Source organism: Sarcophilus harrisii, chromosome 6 (genome assembly GCF_902635505.1).
Source record: "Sarcophilus harrisii chromosome 6, mSarHar1.11, whole genome shotgun sequence".
Classification (NCBI taxonomy): Eukaryota; Metazoa; Chordata; class Mammalia; order Dasyuromorphia; family Dasyuridae; genus Sarcophilus; species Sarcophilus harrisii.
In genome coordinates, this window is record NC_045431.1 from 158,714,046 (window position 1) to 158,738,720 (window position 24,675).

The window sequence follows — 24,675 nt, forward strand, 5'->3', positions numbered from 1 at the left end:
AATTTCCCTCTAGAACTTTACAAGTAAAGAAAATCCATAGCAGTGACGATAAATCAGCTCCTTCATTTTAGGGAGAATTTGAAAAACAGAAAAATCAAAAGCATTATACAGACAACAACATAATTAAAGTACTCTCCTTTTATAGACAGATTAATACTCATTTTAATGGGTAATTGTGGATATATTCAGGACAGCCAGCATTGTCTTCAGGAAGATATATTCTCATCTCAGCCTGAAACATTAATACCTCATTTTAAAAAATTCTCTGAAACATGTAAAGGAATTTCCCTCTAGTGTGAAACCACTCTCAAAGCCTTGCTTTAATAATCATCCCTTCACTTTACAAACTAGGGCACTGTGACCCAAAAAGGCCATGAAGGAACATGCTAATGACAGGAAGGGAGTAGAAGGAAAGAAAAGAGGAATAAAATTTAAGAGAAGAGGGGCTCATGGATAGGAGAATGGCTGATTAATGTATGAATGAATGTGAAGGAACATACTAAAGATTAAAGAATTATGGCAGAGAATCTTGGGTAGTATGAACTGATGCAGTTAAGTGAATGGAACCAGGAAAACAATTCCTACAAAAATAGCACTATTATAAAGAAAAACAATTTTGAAATATGTAAAAACTCTGATAATGACCAGCCATGTCTCCAGAGGACTTCTGATTAAGCAGGTTGTTCTTTGACTGACAGAGAGGCAATGGACTCAAGGAGCAGAGAGAGACAGACATTATTGGACATGATATCTAAATGGATTCATTTTGCTTGGTTGTGTTTATCTGTTGCAAGTTTTATTTATATTTTTCTTTCAGTTTTTTAGTTAGAAAGGGGGAAAGTTAACAGTACTGAAGAAATATAAAATAGTGCCACTGAAACATTTTAAGAGAAACTGAAAATTTAGGAGGAAACACAGAAAAGTAGTATAGATTTGAAAGCAATATGTAGACTTTATAATAAACTTTTATGTTCCACTGAATATATAAAAATACTTTTTTTGGTAATTAACTTAAAAATAAAAATAAAAATTTTTAAAAATTATTGGTTTTTTAAAGATGTAGTTTTAATTAAAATGTTGGATGCCCCAAACTAGCTGAATTCAAAGGCTATTTCTCCCCACTTCCATTTGTTTTATGTTAATAAAGCTTTCTGTTAACTGAGAAGACAAAAGTGTGGAGATATGAATCTCACTCTAAAATAATTCTGACATAAAATGTTATTTTGAATGTGGGCAAATCACTTTTTTTTCAGAAATTCTACTATTTGTCATTTAGCTTTGCAAGTCAAATATAAGTAATTTCAGGTTAGCTAGAATGCAAATTACTTGGGTGCATTCCATATTTGTAAAACCCTGGGTAATTTAAGACATAGAAGATGCAAAAAAGAAACCAGTTTGGTAGGAAAACATTTTATGATTGAAGGCTCTCCAATCCCTTTGACTAATAGATGCTTACCCAATGAAGTCCATTAATCAGTATTCTAGTTCATTCCCCTCAATTTACTTCTCAACAATTCACTATGACCATCAATGAATTCTGGAGGTGAAGAACAATTATGAGTTCTAGATTAATAGTAGGATCCTACCTTGCAGAATCAATTGTGTGATTTCTAGCTTATGCTGGCTGCCTAATCCTAGAAAGCCCATTGCTTCTAAGACCAGAATATCCTATGAAACACCTTGCAGTTCTTACTTGTGTACGTGCCATTCTTGTACTTGTTCTGATATTGTTCTTTAAGTAGCAGCACTTCCTGGATGGGCCATTCCAATTGTAACTCTCCCTTCACGGCAGAAGGGATAGGACTCAAGTTGCAAGTATCTATAGTGGGAGAAAAAAGTTTTTAATTAGCTTTGATGCTTTTCAGAAATTGTGTGATCTATGAAAAGAAGCTAGGTGGTTTAGTTGATAGAGCATCAGACTTGTAATCAGGAAGACCTGGGTTTGAATCCTGCATCAGATATATACAAGCCATGCGACTCTGGAGAAGTCAACTTGCCCTCAATTTCTTATCTATAAAATGAGGACAATGTTATTCCAGATAAAAGATAAAAGTCCTTTCTAAGCATCCCATTAGATTGTGATGCTTATCCAAGTCAGAAAAAGGGAGACAGAAATAAGGAAATTATATGATATCTACTATGTGCCAAACTCTTTTACTATCCCATTTGATCCTTACAGTAACCCTGAGAAGTAGGTGCTGTTATTATCTCCACTTTACAATTAAGAAAACTGAGGCAAACAAAAATTAAGTTACTTCCCCAGGGTCACACAGTAAATATCTTAGGGAATATTTGAACTCAGGTCTTCCTTATCCCATGCCCAGCTGTCAATTCTCTGTGCTACCAGCTGCCCGCACTTAGCTAGAAGTAGCTGACATTCAGATGACTCCATCGAAATGTCATCATTGTCAAAGCTGCATAATCTAGTCCTTGGCTACTGGCCCAGATCCCTGGGATCCATTAAAAAGAATGTTTCAAAACAGCATGAATAATACCACTGACATCAGCCCAAAGAGCAAGAAACAACCAAAGTTTCTTGATGAATAAAAGACAGATTTTCCGATCAAAAGTAAAAAAAGAAAAAGTATCTTTTTCTAAGAGTATTTTTTCTTTTCTTTTTTTTTTTTTTAATTTAATAGCCTTTTATTTACAGGATATATACATGGGTAACTTTACAGCATTAACAATTGCCAAACCTCTTGTTCCAATTTTTCACCTCTTACCTCCCCCCACCCCCTCCCCTAGATGGCAGGATGACCAGTAGATGTTAAATATATTAAAATATAAATTAGATACACAATAAGTATACCTGACCAAAACGTTATTTTGCTGTAGAAAAAGAATCAGACTCTGAAATATTGTACAATTGGCTTGTGAAGGAAATCAAAAATGCAGGTGTGCATAAATATAGGGATTGGGAATTCAATGTAATGGTTTTTAGTCATCTCCCAGAGTTAAGAGTATTTTTTCAATTAATTAGAAATCTTTTAAATATGTGACTGGGAAAAGACTAATATAATCATTAATTTTTTTAAATTAAAATAAATTGCTTTTTTTAATTTTGAAAATCAACCCTTACTTTTTGATTGCTGGCTCCATTTCCTACATTCCCAAACTTCCTAGCTACTTCTTGAGAAAAGGTGAGGATCTTAAATAAACCCATAAAAAAACATTTAAAATAAATATTTATTTCAATCATATTTCAATGTGAATTCTCCCACTGATCTCTTAGAAATTATAATTTGGCAATGGACACATATGTAAAGTAGAATTATAATATGTAGCACTTTCATTTTTATTACACCCTTAAAAGGACCTTAAATTGACCTTCCTAAGTGTAAAAAAGCATAAAATCTCATTTTACATATCTTAAACTTTTAAAAATTCCTATTTTCAATCCATTCCCACTTTTATGTTCCTCCAAGCCAATTCCATTCATTCCCTCATCTGTATTACACTGTTAATAAGCTGTACTGTTGATATCTTTTGATATGTACCACACTGTACCTTCTAGAGAAAAATTAGCAAGGGATGCAAGAGAATGTGCATTTCCCACTTGGTTCCAGACTCTTAGAATAGGCCTAGATGAGGTATCCCCACTACAATACCCACAAACTGTTCTATTTCTCCAAATGAAACAAAAACACAGCAAACCACAAAGCAAATACAGAACTAATTCAAGAAAATGAAGCTATAGTTTGAAAATTATCATATTTCAAAAAAATCACCTGGGTCAATTTGAGCTTCCCAATAGCTTTTTTCCTCATAGGTTGATTCCTTCTTTGGGTCAAAGATCAGGAAGTCTGTCTTGGTGCCACCAAATCTCAGGTAGGCAGGAGATAAGCCTCTGGCTAAGGTTCGAAGCCTTTGGGAACTAAAAAAAACATGATTTCCTCAAATTATTAAAAAGTACATTTTCATTAAGAAAATATGATGTGTCAATGGGTTTGGTTTCAGTTATTAGTTGATTAAAAATGTAGTTTCTACAGATCCAGCAATAAAAGCAGAGAAACACAGAATTTGGGAGTTGGAAAGGAATCTCAGCAGCTATCTGATCCAAACCATATATGAAAGATTCCCCTCACTATAACATAACTTGATTGAGTTCCACTTTGATATATCCAACAAATGATCATTCAGTGTTGACTCTAAGATCTCCAAGAAGATAGCCACCACCTCTCAAAGAAACCCATTCCATTCTTGGACAGCTTTCATTTCTAGGGTATTATTTTCCTGATATCAACTCCAAATTTTTGCCCTCTGGGACCAAAGTGAAGTAAAAGCCCACATTATTATGACAACTCTTCAGATATTTGAAGAAGTTATGATATTTTTTCCTCTACTACTTCTCTAATATCTTCCATTCTTCAGATTATATATCCTCCATTCTTTCAACTTAATAATCTTCCTACGATATGGGCTTAAGGTTCTTCACCTTGGCTATCCTCTACCTGTATGCTTTCCCGTTCTTTGATATCCTTAAATTATGAAGCCTAGAATTCAATACAATATTCTACTTGTGGACTGTCTAGTACAAAATATGGAAATCACTTGCATCTCCTCATTCCTGGAAGTTATGTCCTTCTTTATATATCCCATAATGTTTTAAGATCACATAAATCTTGTTGGCTGCTCTATCACATTGTTGACTCAGAGTTTGGAGATCTTTTTTCATGACTACGGCTCTTTAACCCTGTTTGCCTCCTGCTTATGTACAATTGTGAAGTTGATTTTTTTTTTTAAATTGAAGTATATGACTTTACATTTATCTCTATTGAATTTTATCATATTTAATTCAGTTAAAATGATCTAGCCTGTCAAGATCATTTGGCTTCCTGATTTTGTCACCCATTATTAGTTTTCTTTTCCAATTTTGTATCATCTGAAAATATGAAAGGATACATCTATGATGAGAGGTGGTAGGAGGGAGAAAGACTGGAATATAAACCATCTACATAAGTACTTTTCTGATCACCTTAGTTGAGAAAGAACTGTCCTCTGGGGTAGCTAGATGGCACAATTTATAGAGCACCAGCCATGAATTTAAGAGGACCTGAGTTCAATGCAGCCTGGAAAACTTACTTGTGTGACCTCAGACAAGTAACTTAACTCTGATTGCCTACCCCTTCCTCACAAAGAGAGTTCCATCTCTGAAACAGCTTGTCCATGTGACCCTGGGCAAGTCGCTTAACCCTTTCAAAAAGAGTTAGTCTATTCTGGCCTTATCTGAACTTCTTAATGAAACTCTGCTGGTTCCTTGTAACAACCACTTTTGTTTCTAGATAGGTGTTACCCATTTCTTTAATAATACATGTGAGAATTTCCTAAGGAATCAGATTCAAGTTCATTGGTTTGTAGACTTGATTTTCTTCCCTCGTCTTTAAAAATTGGGAAAACATTTGCCCAAATCTAATTTTGTAGTGTCTCTCCTATTTTCCTTGTTTTTTTTCTGATATTACCAGCAGTGGTTCAGCCACCATATCGACCACTTCTTTCAGTACCAGAGGATATGTGCGACTTGTGTTGGGTTGTATTGTGTGTGTTTGTGTGTGTGTGTGTGTGTGTGTAGTTCACCTGATCCAGTTGACTTGAATTCATCAAAGGTAGGTAGGTATGCTCTGTCTCCTTACTTTTTTTTTAGATTTCAGCTTCCTGTTGTTGTTGTTTCTTTCTATCATTTCCATAAAGATTATTCTCCTTTGCAGAGAAACTAGAACCAAAATAAATGAACAGTCTGCCTTCCTTCCTTGTGTGGTCAATTGTTACCACTCTATCCACCCCAAAACAATGTCCTATTCTTTCTTTGATTTAACTTTTTTCTCTATTATATATATATATATATATATATATATATATATATATATATAAACACCTCTTTGCTGACACTAATGCATTGTTGGCAGAGTTGTAAAATGATCCAACCATTCCAGAGGGCAATTCAGAAACTATGCCCAAAGTGCTGTAAAACTGTGACTACTCTTTGATCCAGAGCATCATTACTGGGTCTATATCCCAAAGAGATCATGAAAGAGGGAAAAGGACTCACATGTGCAAAAATGCTTGTAGCAGCTCTTTTTATAGTGGCAAGAAATTGGAAATTGAGTGGATACCCATCAATTGGATAATGGCTAAATAAGTTATGACATATGAATGTAATGGAATATTATTATTTTATAAGAAATGATGAGCAGGCTGGTTTCAGAAAAGCTTTGAAAGACTTAGATGCATTAATGCTGAATGAACTAGAAAAACATTGTACACAACAACAGCAAGATTGTGTGATGATCAGCTATGACAGACTTAGTTTTTCTCAGCAATTCAGTTATCCAAGGCAATTCCAATAAACTTGGGATGGAAAACGCCATCCACATCCAGAGAGAAAAATATGGAGACTGAATGTCAATTGAAACAGTATTTTCACCTTTTTTTGTTGTTGTTTGCCTTATCTTTCTCATGATTTTCCCCCTTTTAGTCTGATTTTTCTTGTACAATATGAAAACAGGGAAATAGACAAGAGAATTGCACTAGTTTAATCTATATCAGATTGTTTGCTATCTCGGGGAAGGAGGAGAGAAGAGAGAAAATATTTGGAATACAAAGTCTTACAAAAATGAATGCTTGAAAATTATCTTTACATGTATTTGGAAAAATAAACTAGTATTGAGGGAACCCCCGCCCCCCGCAGCTGTATTCAGTTTTTCTCAGACTTTAGTATTGACATTTAGCAATGCCAATATTGATTCCTTGAATCAAATGACAGTATGTCCCCTAGTTTCCCAACTGTAAATGGGGGATTACTGATTATAGACAATATTTAAATTGATAGCAGAAAACACATTATTTTAACAAATCACTGCTACATTATGGAGGGAGGGAAAAAAAATTGGGTATAGATCTTCTTACATTGTTCTTAGTCATATTCAGCTCTTCATGATCCCATTTAGGATTTATTTTTTTTGGAAAAGATATTGGAGTGGTTTGCCATTTCTTTTTCCAATTCATTTTATAGATGAGGAAACTGAGTCAAACAGGGTTAAGTGATTTACTCAGGGCCTCGCAGATAATAAGTGCCAGATCAAATATAAATTCAAGAAGATGAATATTTCTGCTTCAAAGGCCAGTGTTCTGGCAAATCCCTCCCCTATCCATCCCACTGTTCTACCTTCAAAAATCTACATCTCAAATAGATACTTTCCTAAGAAAAACGGCTGTACCTTTTAGGTGGAAAGTCAAATTTTACATGTTACTTAATTCCTACCACAGTAACCTCTATAATGTTAATATTATTTTGAAGTCAAGATGTACTTACTTATAGGAAGTACAGTTCAGTGTTAAGAGAAGTATACACACATACAAATACAAACATGATATATAGTAAGGCACCTACCTTAAGAGTCCAGTTATACACACAATCAATCAACCAATAAACATTTGTTGAGTACCTATTATGTGTCAGACACTGGGGTGAGTGCTAGGGACACAAAAAAGAGGCAAAAGGCAGTCCCTGCCCTTGAGGAGCTCACAATATAAAAGTACAAAAACATCCAATGATCTTAGAAAAAGTGAGAAACCAGGTAATAGGGAATATAGATGGTCAAAGATTGTGAAATTCCATATCTCCTTCTTATTCTTGGTCCTGGTCAAGTATCTTCTTGAAAATGATGAAATACTCTTTATTACCAACAGGGTTTGATTCTTAGGGATAAAGAGAAGATAGTATAACCAGAAACTGACTTGGAGACAGGAAGACCTGAGTTCAAAACAGGTCTCAGAAATTTATTAACTGTGTGACCCTAAGTAAATGACTTAACCCTGTTTGCCTCACTTTTCTCCTCTGTAACACGGGAATAATAATAGTATCTATAACCACATCCATCCTCAAGGTTGTTATGAAGATTAAATGGGATAGTATTTAGTACTATTTGTCTGGCATAGTATCTGGCACACACACACACACACACACACACACACACACACACCATACAAGATCAAGAATCCCTGGATTAGAACAGGCCTGGAAAAACTTTAGGTTTCTAGCATTCTGAAAATATTCAATTTTGAAGACTCCCCAGATCTTGAGTCACCAGTAGATTGATTAAGAAGAATAAATAGAAAATAAAATTTAGATAAATGAGAAAATTGAAGGAGTAGTTGAATATGGCAAGATCAAAACTATTCTCTTATAGATAGTTATATGGCTCATTCTTTTCTAGTTAAGAGAGCTTCACATTTTGAGGTAGAGACCTCTAGCCACATTAGGGGCCAAAGTAGCCCTCTAGCTATGATTTGTCTCCATCAGACATGCAGCACAACTTTTTTCATAGCAAGGAGGGACTACAAACAACCCAAGCAGATATTTAGGCCTTTAAAAAAATCCTTACTAGATTAAAAAAAAAAGACCTGAATTATAATTTTTTAGCCAGAAGAGACTTTAAAGATTACCCAATCTAAGAGAAAAAAGTTCAAGGGAGGCCTGAAAAAAAGCATAAACAAACAGGGCAGCTTTGAAAACTGCGTTTTATCACATACTCAAAAATTATTTAGTCATTTCAATTGTGTCTGACTTTTCCTAAATTCATTTTGGATTTTCTTGGCAAAGATACTGGATTGTTTTACTATTTCCTTCCCCTGCTCATTTTACGGATGAGGAAACTGAGGCAAACAGGAGTAAGTGACTTGTCCAGTCATATAACTAGGAAGTGTCTGAGGCCAGATTTGACGCCTATCTTGGTCCTCTGGACACTTTCTATATAGTTAAGTACCTTACTGTCTTATTATCTTGCTGATCATATTCTTGCCAAACTTCAACCCTAGAATACTCCCACTGTCTTCTGCCTTTTCCTATTCACATGCTGTTAGATGGAGTTAGTTTAAAAATCACTAAAGAAATTGTGTTAATTGGATCCCACTATAGATTTATGCTACATAAATTTATGCTACATAAACTCAAGGGGGTTCTCACTGCAGCAAGGCAAACTATTTAGCTTTTTAAAATCAATTCACTATCTCACATATCATTGCTATTCCAGATCTTTTCATCTCTACTCAAACCTTCCGTGGCTTTCCTTTTACCACTCTTTCAACTGAGAACCATCCCTTCTACAATACTTAAAAAAAAGAAGGCAATCATAATGAGAGTTCCCTCTTGTCCCCTCATCATTTACCTATCTTACCTATCTCCTCTTTCATCCCCATTTCACACAGAGGCAGCCATTCTCCTTGCCAAAACAAATCTCTCTACATGCACACTATATTATTTCAATATCTACTTGTTGCTACATACTGCTACATACAAATTCAACTCTCTCCCACCCTCAAACAAACAAACAAAAACACCCTTCACTTGATCGGAACATCCTTCACTTGATCTGTTCTATTACTTATCTGAATATATCTTTCTTCCCTTTCCTTGAGAAAGTTAGCTACAACCAGTGCTCCCACTTCTTCACTTCTCATTCTCTTCTAAGCCCTCTGCTTTCTGGCTTCTAACCTTGTCAGTGTACTGAAACTCCTCTCTTCAAAGTTGTCAATGATCTCTTTCTCAATCCTCATTCTCCTTCACCTCCCTTTAGTCTTGGCCACACTCTTCTGAATATTTTTTCTTCTTGAATTCAAGATTTTAGTTTAGACTTTAAGTTATTCAGGAGAGATATGAGGAGAGATAGCTTTCTAAGATATGGGGACAGCCACTGAAAATATGGAGGTGAGATGTAGAATAGCAAAAAGGCCATTGTTACTGAGTAATTAAGAATGTGGAGGACCTAAGGTATAACAATACTGGAGAGGTAGGAAGGAATAAGGTTATAAAGGGCTTTAAAAATCATTTCCAAAGACATAATTTTATATTTGATCCTGGAGGGAATTAGGGGGCCACTAGAACTTATCGAGTAGCTGGCCCAAAGTCCAGAAGATTCCCTTCCAGAGTTCAAATCTAACCTCAAACACTATTTATATGGTTCTAGGGAAGTCACTTTACCCTGTTTGCTTCAGTTTCCTCATCTATAAAATGAGCTGGAGAAGGAAAAGGCAAACCACTCCATGTCTCTGCCAAGAAAACTCCAAACAGTCACAAAGAATTGGACACTACTAAAAATGAAACAAGAACTCAGCTTATTGAATTTGGAAAAGGGGAGTGACAAGTTCAGATCTATGCTTTAATTAAATGAGATAATATATGTAAAAGCACAGTGTATGACACAAAATAGGCACTTTTTATAAAGGCTCATTCCCTTTTCTCCCTCCATCCCCCATCTTGGGAAGATTACTTTAATAGCTAAAAGGAGGGTGGACTGGAGTGAGGAGAAACTTGTGGCAGGGTCACTCACCATCAGGCTATTGAAATAGTTCAGGCATGAGGGGATGAGGATGGTGGCGGTGTCAGAAGAGAGAAAGGGGGCATATAACAGATGCTATGAAGGTAGAATTGATAGGACTTGGCAACAGATTGGATGTGAGAGTGATGAGTAGAGGATGATGGGTTTTGGGGGATGACAGCTTGTGAAGGTCCTAGTATCTTTAATAATAAAAGAGAAGAGAGCAAAGTTCAATTTTGAACATGTTTCATTCAAATCTAAAAGTGAATCCCTTTTCCAGAACTCAACTGGAAAGTCCCTATTAGTTTAGGAAATAACAATTATCTATTAGGCACTTCCCTTATGATGACAACTAGTCAATTACTGAGACTAGTCCCTTCCATGAGTTTCATTGATTGATAAATCTTTAGTGCTAGAGATCTTCTAGTTCCTTCTCCAAGAGGATCATGACATCAGGGAGATGATGCCATGACATGCAAGTGAATCGGATTTCAGTGAGGGAGAGCAGGGCGAGGTCAGAAATTCTTTTGTGTCTGTGTGTCTGTGTGTGAGAGAGAACCTTTTTGGCAGTCTGGTGAAGCTTATGGATCCCATTTCAGAATAACGTTTTTAAATAATTGAAAGAAAAGCCAAATTTCAGTTAAAGAGTAGTAAAAATAAAGATGTAATTTCCTTCCCATCCAAGTTCACAGACCTCCTGAAATCTTTCCAGCTCCCTTTCAGGGAGCTGTTAAGAACACTTGTAGTAGTACTACCCCTTCCTACATATTAAAAACAAGGAGAAAAAAGGCAATCCAGCATGACTGATCTCGCATAGGACAATAAAGGCAATCAGGCAATCAGAAAGCATCTAGTAACGCAATTGGAGAACAAAGTTGTTGCTGATAAAGACGAAAAAAGAAAGTATTTCCTTGTGGGGAGAGCCGGGGACAGTGTTCAGGTGCACAAGAAGGAAGGGAGGTAGGAAACAAAGAGAAAGCAGACAATATATGGAGGAAAGGGGTCCGGTGAATGTCTCAGCTTACCCGAGGAATGTGATGTATCTGGGGTCTGTGGCCAGGTTGGCGTCGATGGTAATAGAGAGAAAAGCCTGGCTCACCTCCTGCACCTGGACGTCGGTGCGCAGGTCGAGCTTCAGGACTTTGGGAGGAGGCTCCTTCACCGCCAGAGGGCTCCCTGAAAGCGGCCGGGGGAGCCCCATCAATTGCAGCGTGAGCACCCGGAGCAGCATCACCGACATGGGGCCGCCGGGATGCATCTTGGGCTCGGGGCGCTGCTCGGCGAGCAGCCGGGCCCCAGCACAGGGAAACTGAACAGCGTCTGCTCCTCCGGATCCTTTTCCTTCTCCTTTCAACCCCTTTCCCCTCCTCCTCAGAACCCCTTTTCTCTTAATCCCTCCTCCCTTCCCTCCGCGTTCTCCTCCCTCTACTCTTCGTTCTCCTCCCTCCTCCTCTTCCTCCTTCCTCCTCCCCGCTCCTCCCCCTCCTCCTTCACCTTTTCCTTTCCCTCTTTTTTTCCTCACCTCTTTCTTCTTCCTACCTGAACCACAGCCACATCCCCCTCCCACTTCCTTTTACCTCCTCGATTCCCACCCCTCCTATCAGTTACTCCTATTTCCTTTTGGGTTTTCGCTCAGTTCTGAGGTATCCTGTTAACAAACGAAACCAAGCACTCACGCCCTTCTATTTGCTCAGGCAGCCTGAGCCGACACCCTTCTGGTAGAGGACATCCTGGTACTTTGAGCCAAATTGGCCGGAGGCTCCCGTGTATTTAAGGGAAAACTCAAGATGTAAGGATGTAAGGCTGAGCCTCGGCAGGTGAGCTTATGCTCTGACCTGGATGCCAGTGCCCTAGCTACTGAACCACTCTGCCCAAACCGTAGTACCTCAGAGAAATGGAGTACCATAGAGACATCAAAGACGATAAAATAGGAGAACAAAAAGAGATTTGGGAATGGTGATGAGATAATGGAAAGTGAGGAGAGTCAAAATAATGTACACATAGATTTTTTTAGATTTTTTTTTCAGCTTGCCTTTGTATCTCCTGCGTTTAGCATAATGCCTGATATATTATAAATGTCTGTTGACTGACTGACAAGTAGGTGAAAAGACAGAATGTACAATTTAATATGGAAGAGAGTGAACAGAAAACAAGGAGATGGAGAGAGAATAACTAATAATCTCTTATCATGACCCCATTTGGAGTTATCTTGGCAAAGATATTATTAGAAAGGCTTGCCATTTCCTTCTCCAGATCATTTTACACTTGAACAAACCAAGGCAAACAGGTTAGGTGACTTGGCCAAAGTCATACAGCTCTTGTCTCAAGTTGGGTTCGATTTCAGGCCTTGCTGACTTCAGACCAGGTCTTCTCTAATACTGTCACCTAGCTCCCATATTGGCTAAAGAAAATCATTTTAAAATACTGTCTTTGTAATTGTTATTGAGTCGTGTCCAACTCTTCTTGATCCTGTGGACCACACCATACCAATACCAATTGTGGGGTTTTCTTGGCAAAGATATTGAGTGTTTGCCATTTCCTTCTCCAAGTAGATTAAGGCAAATAGAGATTAAATGATTTTTCCAGGGTCATACAGCTAGTAAGGATCTGAAGTCTGATTTCAACTTCAGGTAACAACAACAGCAACTTCCTCACTCCAGGCTCAGTATTCCATCCACTGAGGCACCTAAGTGCTCAATCATTTTCATAGGGACGATATAAAAGAGGAGTCCCAGACAAAAATTTCAGGCAGAAAAGCATCAGTGTGGTAGGTGAGGCTGAAAGTGGTTAATAGATTAAGAGGATGAATTAGGAGTCAGCTATGTGATTTGGCAGCCAAAAAAAAGCTAATGGGTTAGAATTCCTCTCTTGTTTTGACAACACAGATGATTGCTGAGCTAAGTAAGCAGAACCAGGAAAACAATGCCAATGGCAAAAAAAAAAAAAAAAAAAAAAAAAAAAGACAAGAAAACAATCAAAACCAAATGACACAGTTGAGCTGGTCTCCAAGAGACTTTCAGAAAGCTCCTCCCTTCCCCTCCCCCCTCAGCTAGTCCTCCTTGACTCCCTCCCATCTGACTCCCTGGAATCCACTTCCTTGTATTTATTTTGTGTTAATGAGAAACAGTCCCGAGAGTGGCTAGAAAGCCTCAGGAGTGGACAGGGCTGCCCAGAGAACTGGGAGGATCCTCCTCCACAGAGATCACCAGGCAGAGGTTAAGTAACTGCACATCAGGAACATTAAGGGGTTTTGTAAAAATAGGAAACAGTTAAAGACTGAATCTCTTTCCAACATTAAATCTAAAATGACGTCCGTCACTTCCATCCATTGCTAACAGTGTTGTCCTCTGGAGTCAAGCAGATCAAATCTAATCCTTCCTCTATATGACAGTGCTTTAACTATTTGGAAGCAGCTATTTTAGGTTGTGAGATGACCCAGTGGATATAAGGCTGGATCTGAAATAACCTTGCTAGATGTGTGACCCTGAACTAGTAATTTAACTTCTTAGCCTCAGTTTCCTTATCTGTAAAATGGGGATAATAATAGCATCTATGCTTCAGAATTGTTATGAGAATCAAATGAGGTTATACTTGTAAAGGCTTACAAGTATAACTATAAACTCCTATACTAGCTGTATAAATGAGGTTATACTTGTAAAGACTTAAATATTTACGTATTTAATAAAGTGCTTTTCTCTTACATTTCTTCTCTCTTGAAATTTGTCTTTGCCAACTTAAACACCCCTAGTTCCTTCAACCAATGCCATGGATTTATGGCCCTTCACCAACCCCCTTAGCCTACTCTGTGTACTCAACAGTTTATCACCATTCTTCTTAATCCAGGGTGCCCAGAACTAAGCATATATGAGGTCCATATGAGACCTGAGTACTATGGTGCTATCACTTCCTTATTCCCTTCTAATGCAGGCCCTGTTTGAATTAGCTTTTTTTGACTGATGATTCATGTTGAGTTTACACTCTCCTAAAAACCTAAAATATATTTTAAATCAATCAAAAAGCTTTTGTATACTCCTCCTATGTTCTAAGAACTGGGGACACAAAAAGAAGCAAAAGATAATCCCTTCCCTCACGAAGTTTACAATCTAATGGGGAAGACAAATGTTCAAACAAATGTTTACAAAGCAAACTATACACAGGATAAATAGTAAAAAATTAATAGAAGGAAGACGCTAGAATTAAGATGTGGGGAAAGCTTCCAGTAAAAGGTGGAATTGTAGTTGGGAATTAAAGGAAACCAGGGAGGTACAAAGGTGGAAGGAGACCATTCTTGGCATGGAAGAAAACCAAGAAAATGGCCAGAGCTACAAAATAAGAGTGTCTTGTTTCTGGAACACTAAGGAGACCAGTATTACTGGACAAAGAGTATATGTCAAGGACTAAGAACCCTGGAAATGTGAGAAGAGGCTGTTACAAAGCTCATTGAATGCCAAATGGAGAATTTTGTATTTGATCCTGGTGGGAATAGGGAGTCACTGGAGTTTATTGTGTGGGGAGAAGGATAAAATATTCTGAAACTCACTATAGGAAAATCTTTTTTTGTGGTGGAATGGAGGATAGATTGGAGAGGGGAGAGATCTGAGGCAGCTATACCCACCAGCATGCTATTACAATAGTCCAGGCATGAGGTGATGAAAGATTGCACTAGAATGGTGGTAATGTCAGAGAGAATGCTACAGAGGTAAAAGAGACAGGCTCTAGTGATAGATTAGATATGAGAGATGAGAGATGGTAAGAAATCCAACAAGACTCCTAGGTTGTAAGCCTGAAGGACTAAGAGTATACTGGTGCCTTCTGCAGTAATAGGGATGGGAAAGGGAGTGGTTTAGGGGGAAAAGATAATGAATTATATTTTGGATGTATTAAATACAAAATACTTCCTGGATATCCAATTCAAGATGTCTGGAAGTCAGTTAGAAATGCAAGATTGGAGGTTAGCACAGCGTTTGAGATAGGATGAGTAGATCTGATAATCATCAGTATAATAATTAAAGGGGGCTGATGAAATCACCAAGTGAAATAATATAGAGGGAGAGGGTCCAGGAAAAACTCTGAGGGACACCTATAGTTAGAAAGCATGATCTGGGAGAGGATCCAGCAAAAGATAGATGAGAGGTCAGATATGTAGAAGAACCATGTGGGAGTGATTTTCTGAAAACTTAACTAGAAAAGCATGTCAAAGGGGAGAAAGTGATCAAACAATGTCAAGAGTTACAGAAAGGTCAAGAGAAATGATTCAGAAGAGGCCACTGGATATGACAACTAAAAGATCATTAATAATATGGGGGAGACCAGTTTTGGTGGAATAATAAGGCCACAAACTGGGTTGTAAGCATTTAAGGAGAGTGGGAGGAAAGTGGCAGTACCTATTCTAGATTACCTATTTGTAAGCTTCCTTACAAAGAACAGAGATATAGGAACATGGTTTCTGGAGACAGAAGGATCAGGTGTTGGGGAAGACATAAGCTTATTTATAGACAGTAGGGAATGTGCTATTAGATGGAGAGAATGAAAATAATTGAAAGAGTGGGGATGACAGAGAAAGTAATCTGCTGAAGGACATGGAGTAGAATGAAAGCACTTGAATAAGCAGAGGGGTTAGCCTTGAAATTGTCAATCAGATCTAACCTGTGAGTGGCCAGAGGTGAATAAAGCAAACTAAGGACAGGAGAGTCAGGAATCAAACAGAAATTTAATTTCAAAGTGAAGGAAATGCTTGCATGCAGAAGTCCTCCTGAGAAAAAAAAGGCTTATTTATGGCTTGTGACAGGAGGAGGGCTTTTATACATGAAAACCAGAAAAAAGAGGAACCCAACACAGTCTTCAGGAAACAGTTTCCACTGTTGCCATTCTTGGGACAGGCATTTGTAGGTCTTTTTAGAACAGTCCCCAAATTGTCTCAAATCTCAATCGTTCAATGGGGCACAGATCCAGAGTTAGTATGGTGGGAACAGAAGACGCAAAGCACATTTTGGTTCACTTATCATGTTAGGAGATTTAATCTCCTAATTTAATTAAATTTCCTAATTGATCATGAAAATGCTATGTTGGCTTCAGTACCAGCTCCTTTAGGATTCCAGGGGAAATAGAGATCAAAGCAATACAAAAATTGTATGATTTTACTAGAGGATGAGATCATCCAGAGAATGAGTTCAAAGGATTGCTTTTTTGACACAGATTTTTTGCTGGGTTTTAGCACTGGAAAATAGAAGGTCTCCTAATATCTTGACAGTAAGAATAAAGCTACTTCATCATGTGAGATGGGTTGAAGGAAAAGATAGAGAAAGAAAGCTTATGAATGATAGAAGATGAAAAAGAAAGAAGAAGATGATTATGGCAAATAACTTCAAATTTTTTCTATAGAACATAAATCCAGATTCTGTTCTGAGTCTCCACTCAGGAGGGGGATCCATGAGAAGTTTGAGAAGAAATGAAAAGGATTGGAAGAGCCACAATGGAGAATGGGATAGTGAGTTCATAAGGGAGGTATACTAGAATTGTCTAGCAGTAGTGAGGGCTCAGTTGAGATTGTGAAACTTAAATTTGGAGTGAACACAGAATGGTTGTATGATTTTTTTTCATTTTTATTCAATAGACTATATGTAGGAGCAAAAGCAGCTCCTATGATGGGAGTGATAGAAGGATAACTTGGATTGGGCAAATTTGGCTGTATGAAAAGGAGGCTAGGGATTTAAGAGAGGATAGTGAAGAGTTGAATTAGTTCACTAAGGGATCAAGATGGGGAAAAGAGGGTATAGAAAGGGGAACTGGAGTTACGGGATTGGAAGTCATGGTACAGATGAACAGAAGAGTTTTATAAGAGAAGGCAGAGGGAAAAATAAAAAGCCAATAGATTATGACTGGATAAAGGGATTTTGGAATCTATGAACATAGAAGAAGATAGTATATTTGTGAATTATGACAAGGTCATGGCATTGGTCATTTTTGTGTGATAGGTAGGGTAGAAGAGTAGCTCATGGGATTTGAGGAGATTGAGGAACTGAGTAGATAGGATATTTGAGGAAAGTTAATATGTATATTGAAGTCCTCTAAAATAAGCACAGGAATTGGACTGGAGTGAAAAATTGTGAGCCAGGTATTGAATTCAGTGAACAAATAAAGAAAGTGAACTGGAGTCCAATAGACAACAGCTACCAGGATTTTGATGATAGATTCTGACCAGGATTTGGTGGTAGACATGAATAGCATGAACTCAAAAGAAGGGAGATTACTGAGAGATGAGAGTAGGAGAACATGGAAGTGGCAATGGAGAGCAAGGAGTATTCTAACTCCTCTGTTTTGACCAGTGAGCTAAGGAAAATGAGTGAAGGTGCAACTATTACTAGAAAGGATGACCAAGAAGGTCATATCATCAGGAATATGCCAGCTTTCAGAAAAAGATAGTAGATAGAAGAGATGAGAGAAAAAAGTTTTAAGATTAAATTTGTTGTCTACAGGACAGGTATTCCAGAGGGCACAGTAGAAGGACTGGGTGGAATTCAGTAGAATCTTTGTGGGAAGGTTGAGGAGAATAGAAATGAAGAAATTGGTGGTAGGTTGGGGAATGGGGCTTGGGTAATGATCTCCAGCAGTACAGAGTTACTGAAATGTGAAGGGAATGACCAGACATGAACAGAATTTTCATCATTGAGGGGAAGGAGTATTTTGTTTACCAGTAGAAGCTAGAGATCTGGCTGGAGGCAAGTATAATGGTGATGAGGTTCGCCCCAGGGCAGAGAGTTGTGGGAACCCCCTTCTGGTCAGTGCGGGTCCTTTGTAGATGAATTTACAAACCCGAAAAGTTAGACTGGCAAAAGAAGTTTATTGACTTTGGAAAGTCAGCTTTTTGCTAGGAGGCTGACTTCCTTAGTGATAAGGTCCTGACAGAGAAGTAAAGTTCTGGCAGAGAAGTCCTGGCAGAGAGAGAGAGAGAAAGTTCCTGGCAGAGAGAGAGAGAGAGAAAGTTCCTAGCAGAGAAATTCTCTAGCAGAGAAATTTCCTGGCAGAGAAATCCCGACAGAGAGGTAAAGAGGGATATAGTCCTGTTAGGGAAATAGGTTAAAGAGATAAAGAGGAATTAACGCTGTAATGTTGAAAAGAGAATGCAGAGTCCTTGCAGGCAGCAATGCCAAGGAAGGTCCCTTGGCCTGGCATGATTCCTGCTTTGGCTTCTCTACAAAGAGTTGAGCCCAGTTGCCCCTTTTTATAATCGAAACTTTGGCTAGAGGCAGGGGCAGTTTGAATTGAAATCAGAGATTTTCAAGAATTGAATAGAAATTTTCAATCTGAATGAGTGTCCCTGGACTAATCTCCAACTCCTATTAAGTTGATATCTAGATCTCCAGCTTGGGCTAAGTAGGAGTGGTCCTGGACTCACCACCAAGATAAACAGAATGAAACCACTTATCTTGATTCCCTGGGGTGGGTCTTTTGCAGAGGGAAGGGTTCAAGGAAAATCTCTCCTTCGAGGAGTTTTTATCTCATGCTTCCCCTCTCCCCTCTCCACTCCTGCCAAGTGAGAGAGAGAGAGAGACAGAGAGAGAAAGACAGACATTTAACTCTGCTTGCGGAAACTGAGGTTTCCTCAATTGTAAAATGAACTAGAGAAGAAAATGACAATGCCAGTATCTTTGCCAAGTAAACCCCAAATAGTGATGATGAATGCTTTTGACCAACAAATTGGTCAGGTCCCTACACACCTACAACCATCTATTACTCATGGGGAAGTTAATCAAGCTTCTTGATGAGCCATTATACAGTAATGATGGATAGTAAACAGATTCAGAGGAAAGGAACTCATCTAAATATTGCAAAAAGATCTATGGAAGTAAATAACTCAAAAATATTTTTTACTGGCAAAGATGAGCTTATATATTATTATGCCCAAGAGTTACAAAGATCTCAGTTCAATGAATGTCAGTTATGTGGAAATGTGAATTCAGATGATAAGGAAAAATTAAGTCCCATTTTAACCGAATACCAGTCATAGAGAGAAAACAGGGTACAGCTGTGGAGGAGTCTTTAGTGAGATCAATTATAATTATATGATGATAATAATAGTCAATAACAATTTAGAAATTAGAAACTCAGAATGTCAGAACTATTAAGCCAGTGGCTAGACCTACTTATGATGTGCCAGGTAAAACCAGAAAGGTGATTACTCACAAAGCCAAACACAATGCTGCAATGGCAAACATAACAATAAAATTACATTTTGCCCTGTAATTTATACCATTCATGTTGTTTTTGAAATACATGATTTTTTAAACTGTCTATAAAATATAGATACAAATTCCTTTATGTATTGCTTTTTGCATATAGATTATATATTTTAGTAATGTGTTCTAATGCTTTATATTTTGCATATGCAAACATTTGAAAATGGTATATTCTCTTGCTTATATAGTCATTAAAAAAGAATGTTTACTTTTTTTCTATATGTTAGATCTTGATTTTTTTGAATGAAAAATTATTTTGTAATGATCTATTGCCAATGTACTGAGTACTTGACCTTTTTTTTTTTTTTTTAGTTAAATGATATTTGCCTGTTAGTCTTCTAGTCAAAGTTTTTAATTTGCTGAGGGGAGAGGAAATGAGAGAATGTGGAATTGAAAATAAAATAGAATTGAGTGGTTATAGAAGGAAACATTTAAAAAATAAACTAGAAAAAATAATTTGCAGAGGGCTGTAAATATTCACTAGAAGAAATTCCCCTGTCAAATACAAATAGTTTAGTTGCATAAAGGGGTAGGAAAAGAACTTATATAAAGAATATTGACAAAAATCAATTTATGAAGAGTCTCTCAAATAAAATATTGAGGAAAGACACAGATTAGATAGGGAACTTCCTTTCAGTTTCAGATTGCCTATAGATTCTAGGAAGGTTACATAAGGACGTTGGGTTAATATCAGTATTTATTGGATGTGTACTGTGTTCCTGATAGTATGCCAAGTTCTGGGGATACAAACAAAAGTTAAAACATATAATCTTTCTGGAAGGAACTCTCTTTCTATGGGAGGAGTCATAGTGTAAAGTGGCTTGCCAAGTTCACTGAGCTATTAAAGAGGAAAGGGAAGAAACTTTTGTGCTCAGTACTTTGTAAATTATCTCATTTGATTTTTGGGATCAGCCTTAGGAGGTAAGTGCTGTTGTCATTCCCTTTTAACATCTGGGAAGACTGAAGCAAATGGGTTAAATGACATGTCCAGAGTCATTCAGCTAAGCAATCTCTTAAAGTCAGACTTGAACTCATGTTTTACTGAATCCAGACTCAATGTTCTATACACTGCATCATCTTTATAACATAACACAAAACATAGTCAAATGTACATAATGGCAAAATAATTTTAAAAAACCTTCGGATCCATGGTTTTTCTTATCACTAAACCCCATTTCCACCCCCATCCTTCCTTTTACTTTTTGTATCCATAATTGGGTGGGGTCATCATCTTCCCATCCCACTGGGGCCCTGACCAAAACCTTCTCCTTCTAGCTCTTGTCCCCAGGTACTTCTCCAGGATAATAAGCTAAACACCCTGGCACCATGACTAGGTTCCCATTTCCTCCTTGAATCTCCCAGAACAGGACATCACAGTTGATAGGAGGACATTGACCAATTTCATCTCACAAAAAATGTTCCTGAACCTCTCCCAATATGGAAACCCTGTTCTGCATTCTTGACTTGGTGGTTTTTTACACCTATCCACCTTAGCCCTCTCTCCAATATAGCCAACCAGATGTGCCTTCTGGAATGCTTGCTCTACAACTATCAAACTTCTTTTTATTTTAAACCTTTCTTATTCTATCTTTTGGTCTTCACTGAGACATGGCTCCCTATTGATATCATTTTCCTCCTTACCCATTCCAGTACTGGCTACAGTGACTTGTTCGTCATAATGGTGGTGGTGGATTGGATTGGAATACTTCTGTGAGAACAGAAATTAATAAAGGTAGTCTGTTGTTGTTCAGTCATATCCAACCCTTCCTGACCCCCACTGGGATTTTTTTTGACAAAGATACTGGAATGGTTTGCCATTTCCTTCTCCATTGGATCTACTGGGTCCATTTTGTGAGCAATCAAGAGATTAAATGACTAGCTCAATGTCACACAGAATGTCTGAAGCTGGATTTGAACTCAGCTCTTTCTGACTTCAGGAACGACTAGCTGCTTCACAGTAGACGGAGGCTCAAAATTTCTGAACTTTATCATTTTATTAACAGACACCAGGAATCTGTTAACAAAGTTCTGCCAAATGATCCCAAATGAAGGCTGATTAGATCTTTTAAGCCTAGATGTATCTTCCTTTTGACTGACCTGATAGCACATCCTTTTTGGACCTCCTTTGGTCAAGGTAAAACAACCCTAATTGACAGGAGTTTTAATGAGAAGATAGGATTAGGGCAGCTTTTGTTGTTGTTCACTGGTTTCAATCCTGGTAGAGATACTGGGATGGTTTACTATTTTCTTCTCCAACTCATTTTACAGATGAGGAAACTGAGGCAAACAAGGTTAAGTGATTTGGCCAAGGTCATACAGCTAGCAGGTGTCTCAGGCCAGATATAAACTCAGGAAGATGAGTCAGGAAGACTGAGCAGAAACTTCCTAGCCAAGTGACCTTTACAGAGGTAGACAATTTGAGGGTGGAAACTCAATTCACAATAGAATTGTGTCCAGAGTGGAGGTATATTATAAGACAATAATTTCGCTTTTAAGTAAATTTCTATCAGAATGTGGTAGAAGAGTGACATTATCAAGGTAAGGAGATTGGAATGATTTGGTGTGGGAGAATATTAAACCTATGTTAATTTGATTTAAGTCTCAAAGTAGAATTATAATTAGTTTTCCATTTTATAGTCTTTCTTCCTTCATGCCCCCATCCTGACTCACCTTTATTAAATTACCTCTCTTCCTTAGGGATCTGGGCTATCAATTTTTCTTCTTTTAGTGTCTGGCTCATGGACTCTGTTCTCCCAATCTCTTGCTCAATTACTAAGGAAAGTTACCATACAATACTCTCTCAGATATCCATCAACTTCTTTAAAGTACTCAATGAGGCAGCTAGGTAACTCAGTTAATAAAATGTTGATTGAGAAAACCTGATGTCAAAATTCTTGGTGTTTGGATTCCTGCATTTAGGAAAGGACATACAATGGTAGAGAGTTGGACCAACAGTCAGGAAGACTGAATTTGAATGTAGCCTCTCCAGATATTTCCTAACTGCATGACACTGGGCAAGTCACTTAAGCCCTGTTTAATTTAGTCCAAGGAGAAGTGGCAAACCACATCAATAGCTTTTCCAAGAAAATCACTATATTGCCATGCTGTGGTCTGTGGGAGTAAGATATGACTGGACACACACTCTATTCATTTCCCAAAACTTGTACCTCCACTCCAGCTTAGCTACACACAGAGATGGTCAAGCCCTTGATCTCACCTCTATCCATGTACAATCTTCCAAAGTTCCTTTATCTAAAGATCTATCAATGGATCTTTCCCTCTCTAGTCCTCTTCATCTTTAACTCCAATCTCTCCCTTTCTAAATTCTTTTTCCTACTATGAACCCTGCAAAGCCTGTTCTCTTTTTCCCTATCTTGACTCCTTAGTAAATCATTTTAATTCCACCCTAGTTCTTTCACCCCCTTTGTCCTATAACCTTTTCAGGCTTTGTCAAGCCTCCAACCCTTGATTCTTCTCACCATCTGCCCCTTCTACACCACTCCTATTTCTATTTGGAGGCAATCATGAAACCTTGTGGACTGGGCAGATTACAAATTCCTTTTTTCCCCATTCCTCCCAAAAGGCATGTTTTCATCCATCTCAATACTTCATTTTTTAAGGAAGTTTTTCCAGATCTCCTAATTGCTAATGGCGTTATAGCTAATTATATTTCTACTGCTATTAACAGTAATAATAATAGTATTTATATTAATATTTATATTAATATTATATTAATAATAGTATTTATATTAAATTATTATTTTTTTTAGCAAGCAAAATACAGAAGCAAGAGTGCAATAATTAGTCTTCTAGCTGTTACCTTTACTTCAAAGAGAGGGCAGGGAGAGAGGAGTTAACTTGGTATTTATTTACAGCTTGGAGATTGTGGCTCAAGCCCTGTCAGACAGGGGAGTGGAACTGTTCTTGGACAGATAGGGGCTATCCCGAGGGCGTAACTGAAGGACGCGAGATTGTCCTTGACAATAGTTCTATTCCCAGGGTAGTTTTTGGACTGGGACGAAGTCGGAGGGGCCAGCATCTGGAGATTGTTTTTCTTTTCTGTCCTTCACCGTGTCGAAGCGGTATGTGAAGGGAGTCAGAGCCTCAGGGTTTAAAGATTTCCTTTTAAAAAAACTCCATTTTCTGGATGTCCATCAGTTGGAGAATGGCTGAATAAATTGTGGTATATGAAAATTATGGAATATTACTGTTCTGTAAGAAATGACCAACAGGATGATTTCAGAAAGGCCTGGAAAGACTTACACGAACTGATGCTGAGTGAAATGAGCAGGACCAGGAGATCATTATATACTTCAACAACAATACTATATGATGACCAGTTCTGATGGACCAGGCCATCCTCAGCAATGAGATCAACCAAATCATTTCCAATGGAGCAGTAATGAACTGAACTAGCTATGCCCAGAGAAAGAACTCTGGGAGATGACTAAAAACCATTACATTGAATTCCCAGTCCCTATATTTATGCACACCTGCATCTTTGATTTCCTTCACAAGCTAATTGTACAATAATTCAGAGTCTGATTCTTTTTGTACAGCAAAATAATGTTTTGGTCATGTATACTTATTGTGTATCTAAGTTATATTTTAATATATTTACCATCTACTGGTCATCCTGCCATCTAGGGGAGGGGGTGGGGGGGGTAAGAGGTGAAAAATTGGAACAAGAGGTTTGGCAATTGTTAATGCTGTAAAGTTACCCATGTATATATCCTGTAAATTAAAGGCTATTAAATAAAAAAAAAATAAAAAAAAAAAAAAACTCCATTTTCCAAGTCTAATTGCACAAATGGAAAAGGGGAGGGGAGTTAAGGTTCGCTATCCAGGGCCCAACCGAGGAAGGGGGTGTGGCTTAGTGTTTAGGGCGTAAGGTGTGTGTGTGGGGGGTTCTGAGGTGGTCCCCAAGGAGGCCTACTAGACCAAGACGTTTTAATGTCTAATAGGGTAAATAGGGACAAAATTAACATTAAAAAAATTCTGTGGGAGAATTCGGAATTTTTCAGAGCGGAAAGGGGTCCCGAGGAGATAAAGCTGGAGCGCCGCCTCTTTATTTTACAGAGAACTGAGACCCAGATTACGGGTTCTGCCGGGAGGCCACGCGTGCG

At 37.8% G+C, this 24,675-nt stretch overlaps 1 protein-coding gene across 1 annotated transcript in view; it reads right to left on the reverse strand.

Annotated features, from left to right (window-relative positions):
- The window catches only part of HPSE (heparanase), a 46,856-nt gene extending 35,108 nt beyond the window's left edge, over nt 1-11,748 (reverse strand). The window contains exons 1-3 of the mRNA XM_031943101.1: nt 11,339-11,748; nt 3,729-3,874; nt 1,694-1,819 (exon numbers count right to left, since the gene is read on the reverse strand). Of these exons, the coding sequence (XP_031798961.1) occupies nt 1,694-1,819; nt 3,729-3,874; nt 11,339-11,571 (505 nt within the window). The 5' untranslated portion in view covers nt 11,572-11,748. The remainder of the gene's footprint in view (nt 1-1,693; nt 1,820-3,728; nt 3,875-11,338) is intronic.
- Between the last annotated feature and the right edge of the window lie 12,927 nt (nt 11,749-24,675).